The sequence below is a fragment of the Myotis davidii genome, unplaced genomic scaffold (genome assembly GCF_000327345.1).
Source record: "Myotis davidii unplaced genomic scaffold, ASM32734v1 scaffold358, whole genome shotgun sequence".
Classification (NCBI taxonomy): domain Eukaryota; kingdom Metazoa; phylum Chordata; class Mammalia; order Chiroptera; family Vespertilionidae; genus Myotis; species Myotis davidii.
The window spans coordinates 759,449-762,829 of record NW_006290768.1 but is presented as its reverse complement, the minus strand read 5'-3'; the positions used below and the strand labels follow the sequence as shown (position 1 = coordinate 762,829).

The window sequence follows — 3,381 nt, the reverse complement described above, 5'->3', positions numbered from 1 at the left end:
CATGCTCTGGGTCCTGCCTCCATCCACGGTCTCTTCTCTTCCCTTTACTCACACATGGGACACTCCCTTCTTGGACCTGTAGTAAAATGTTACACTATGCTTCCCAGATCCCAGTCTAGTTTCTAACTCACGATCTGTCCACATCTCATACCCACCTCAGCCCTGGGAAGGAAGGGGAACCATTTAAGGTCACCCAGCCTGTGGGAGTGACTTGAGTCAAACAAGTGACTTGAACCAAACCTTGGGCTGTAGAGCAAACATGTCAAACTTGCGGCCCGCAACAAATACCTTTGCCGCCCAGCCAATACATGGTATATAAGAAACGTTTTAATAAATATTTTGTAACTTAATTTTTACAATATTACACATAATTATTTTTTTAATATATATTTTATTGATTTTTTACAGCGAGGAAGGGAGAGGGATAGGGAGTTAGAAACATCGATGAGAGAGAAGCATTGATCAGCTGCCGCCTGCACACCCCCTACTGGGGATGTGCCTCCAACCAAGGTACATGCCCTTGACTGGAATTGAACCTGGAACCCTTCAATCCCCAGGCCAACGCTATATCCAGTGAACCAAACTGGCTAGGGCATACCCATAATTAATAACGAACTACAGTGTTCACTAATGACTGATTACTAACAGGATAAAATCCAGGTTTCTCAGCGTATTCTCAGCATGTTGCATTCATTTCCCTTACCCGCCTTACGCACAGGCTAGAATACCCTGCCTCCCATCTCTAGCTGGTAAGTCACACCACCTTTAAGACACAGCTCAATTTCCCCACCTTCCCAGAGTTCTTTCTTGCTCTGGTCTCCCATAGCACTGCCTGCTACCTCCACTGTATAATAAACGCACCTGGATGTAGTTGTCCCTGCCCATGTCTGTCAGCCCTGCCAGACTGTCACTGCCCTTTGTCGATTCCTTCCTGTGCTCTTGGAACTGTGCACGAGCTCCCTAGCAGCATCTCAAGTCACTTCCCAGAGCAGCCCTATGAGATGGGGCAGGAATCGGGGCTCTAAAAAGGGCATGGGTCTTAACTGCCCATAGTTACCCACAGAGGAAGATAGTAGGGCCAAGCCTCAGACCCAAACTAAAGACTCAGGTTTCATTCTTACCTGAAATGTATCCGTGTGTGTATTGATGGGGGTCTGGAAAGAACACACCAGACAACCACGGGTTCACCTGGAGATAGGGTGCCAGGGAAGGCTGTCATTTTTTATCGTCCGTACTTCTCCAGGACACCTATTTTTTTTTAATATATTTTATTGATTTTTTACAGAGAGGAAGGGAGAGGGATGGAGAGCTAGAAACATCAATGAGAGAGAAACATTGATCAGCTGCCCCCTGTGCACCCCCTACTGGGGATGTGCCCGCAACCAAGATACATGCCCTTGGCCAGAATTGAACCTGGGACTATTCAGTCCACAGGCCGACGCTCTATCCACTGAGCCAAACCGGTCAAGGCAAGGACGTGTATTTTTATTCCAAGTACCTATTCAGTGGGAACTTTTAAAATTAAGAAAGATGACATCACTGAAAGTGGCACACAGGCACTTCGGGTTGTCACGCACCACCTGTGAGGGCTCTTCCTCCACAAAGTTGTACCTAATCTAATCAGCTGCTGCTCTACTGACTAGTTTCCAGGGAATGTATCAGGCAGAGGTGCAGTTAAATGACACCAAGAGGAAGCACCATATCCAGATGTTGCACCCTAAATCGGGAGCATAGAATAAAAAGGGCAGAGCGGTGCAGGTATAGGTTAAAGACCTTCTGAAGCATGTCACTAATACAGGGGCTAGGCCTCCTTGGTTTTTGCTTCAAACAAGCCAACTACAAAAACATACCATTGAACCCTGGTGTGGCTCAGTTGGCTGAGCATCGTCCCATACACCTAAAGGTCGCTGGTTTGATTCCAGATCAGGGCACATGCATGGGTTGTAGACTCTATCTCTAGTGAGGGGGAGGGGACATGCAGGAGGCAGCCAATCAGTGATTCTCTCTTATCATTGATGCTTCTATCTTCCTGTCTCTTCCTCTCTGGAATATATATATTTTTAAAATTGAATCAATAACAAAAAGATAAGCTACTATTTTAATTATAAGCAAATCTTGGTTAAAAGCATCTTAAAATCGACAGGGTGTTAATTTTCATGACATGTGACATACCAGAAATGTTGTCCATTAAATCCATAGTCCATTAATTAAATTGAGAGTTGACTGTACAGACTCTGAATATGATGTATGTATGCGGTGAGTAAGGGGTTCTACTATTAATACTGAAGTATTCACAGGAGAAATCAGGTATCACCTGGGATTCACTTTGAAATATTTTGGCCCCCACAAAAATAAATAAAGTGGGGAAAGAGGTTTAGTGAACAAAACAGACATGCTAATAGGTTGGGGATTGAAGCTGGGTGATGGATAGGTGGTGGTCTGTTGCATGCATGTCTCTACGTGGGTGTATGTTTGAAAGTTTCCATAATAAAACTTAAAATCTTTAACAAAAAATAATTGAAAGTCAGAAATAAATGGATTTTAGGATTAGGCAGACCTGATTGGGTTTAAGTCCTGCCTGTGTCCCTTCTCCAAGACTCCCTACAAAATATGGGGATGCCTAGTCGCCGGTCTGAAGGTTCTCACAAGACAATTCTTGTCAAAGACCTGGCACATTGAGGGTGGGGTGCATTGAGTGAGCCCCTGGGCTCCTCCCTGACCCCAACCCCAGAGTCACTGACAGTGTGTTGTGTTTCAGTAACTTGCAACCCTCAAGGACGTGGCCATGGACTTCACTTTGGAGGGCTGGGAGCAGCTGGGGCTGGACCAGGGGGACCTGTTCTGGGACACGGCACTGGACAACTACCAGAATCTCTTCTTGCTGAGTAAGTATGCACCCTGGCCCTGCTTGGCGATCACCCGTGGCTCCCCGTCACCCACAGGACGAACTCCCAGCTCTTGAACACCTCAGAACCAGCATGCTCCAGCTCAGCAGTGCTCAGCTGGCTGATTCTCTACGCCCCCCCCCCCCCCAGGGGACATTGGCAATGCCTGGCCACCTCTTTGATCGTCACCACTTGGGGTGGGAGTGCTTCTTGCATCTAGTGGGTAGAGCCCAGAGAAGCTGCCAGACATCCTATCTAATAAAAGACAAAAATGGTAATTGGCGTACGACCAATACCCTTTTCATTGGCTAATCAGGGCTATATGCAAATTAACTGCCAACTAAGATTGGCAGTTAACTACCAACAAGATGTCGGTTAATTTGCATACGTAGGCACAATGCAGGGAGGTGAAAGGGAAAGCAGGAAGAAGCCCCTTGCACTGACAGTGATCGGAAACCCAGTGGGGAGCTAAGAGCTGGGGGGCAGGGCAAAGGGG

At 46.7% G+C, this 3,381-nt stretch overlaps 1 protein-coding gene across 2 annotated transcripts in view; it reads left to right on the top strand.

Annotated features, from left to right (window-relative positions):
- Nucleotides 1–3,381, top strand: part of ZNF473 (zinc finger protein 473) — a 13,991-nt gene that overhangs the window by 4,042 nt on the left and 6,568 nt on the right. For both annotated transcript variants that reach the window (XM_015563991.1, XM_015563990.1), the window contains exon 3: nucleotides 2,759–2,885. In XM_015563991.1, the coding sequence (XP_015419477.1) occupies nucleotides 2,786–2,885 (100 nt within the window). In that variant the 5' untranslated portion in view covers nucleotides 2,759–2,785. The remainder of the gene's footprint in view (nucleotides 1–2,758; nucleotides 2,886–3,381) is intronic.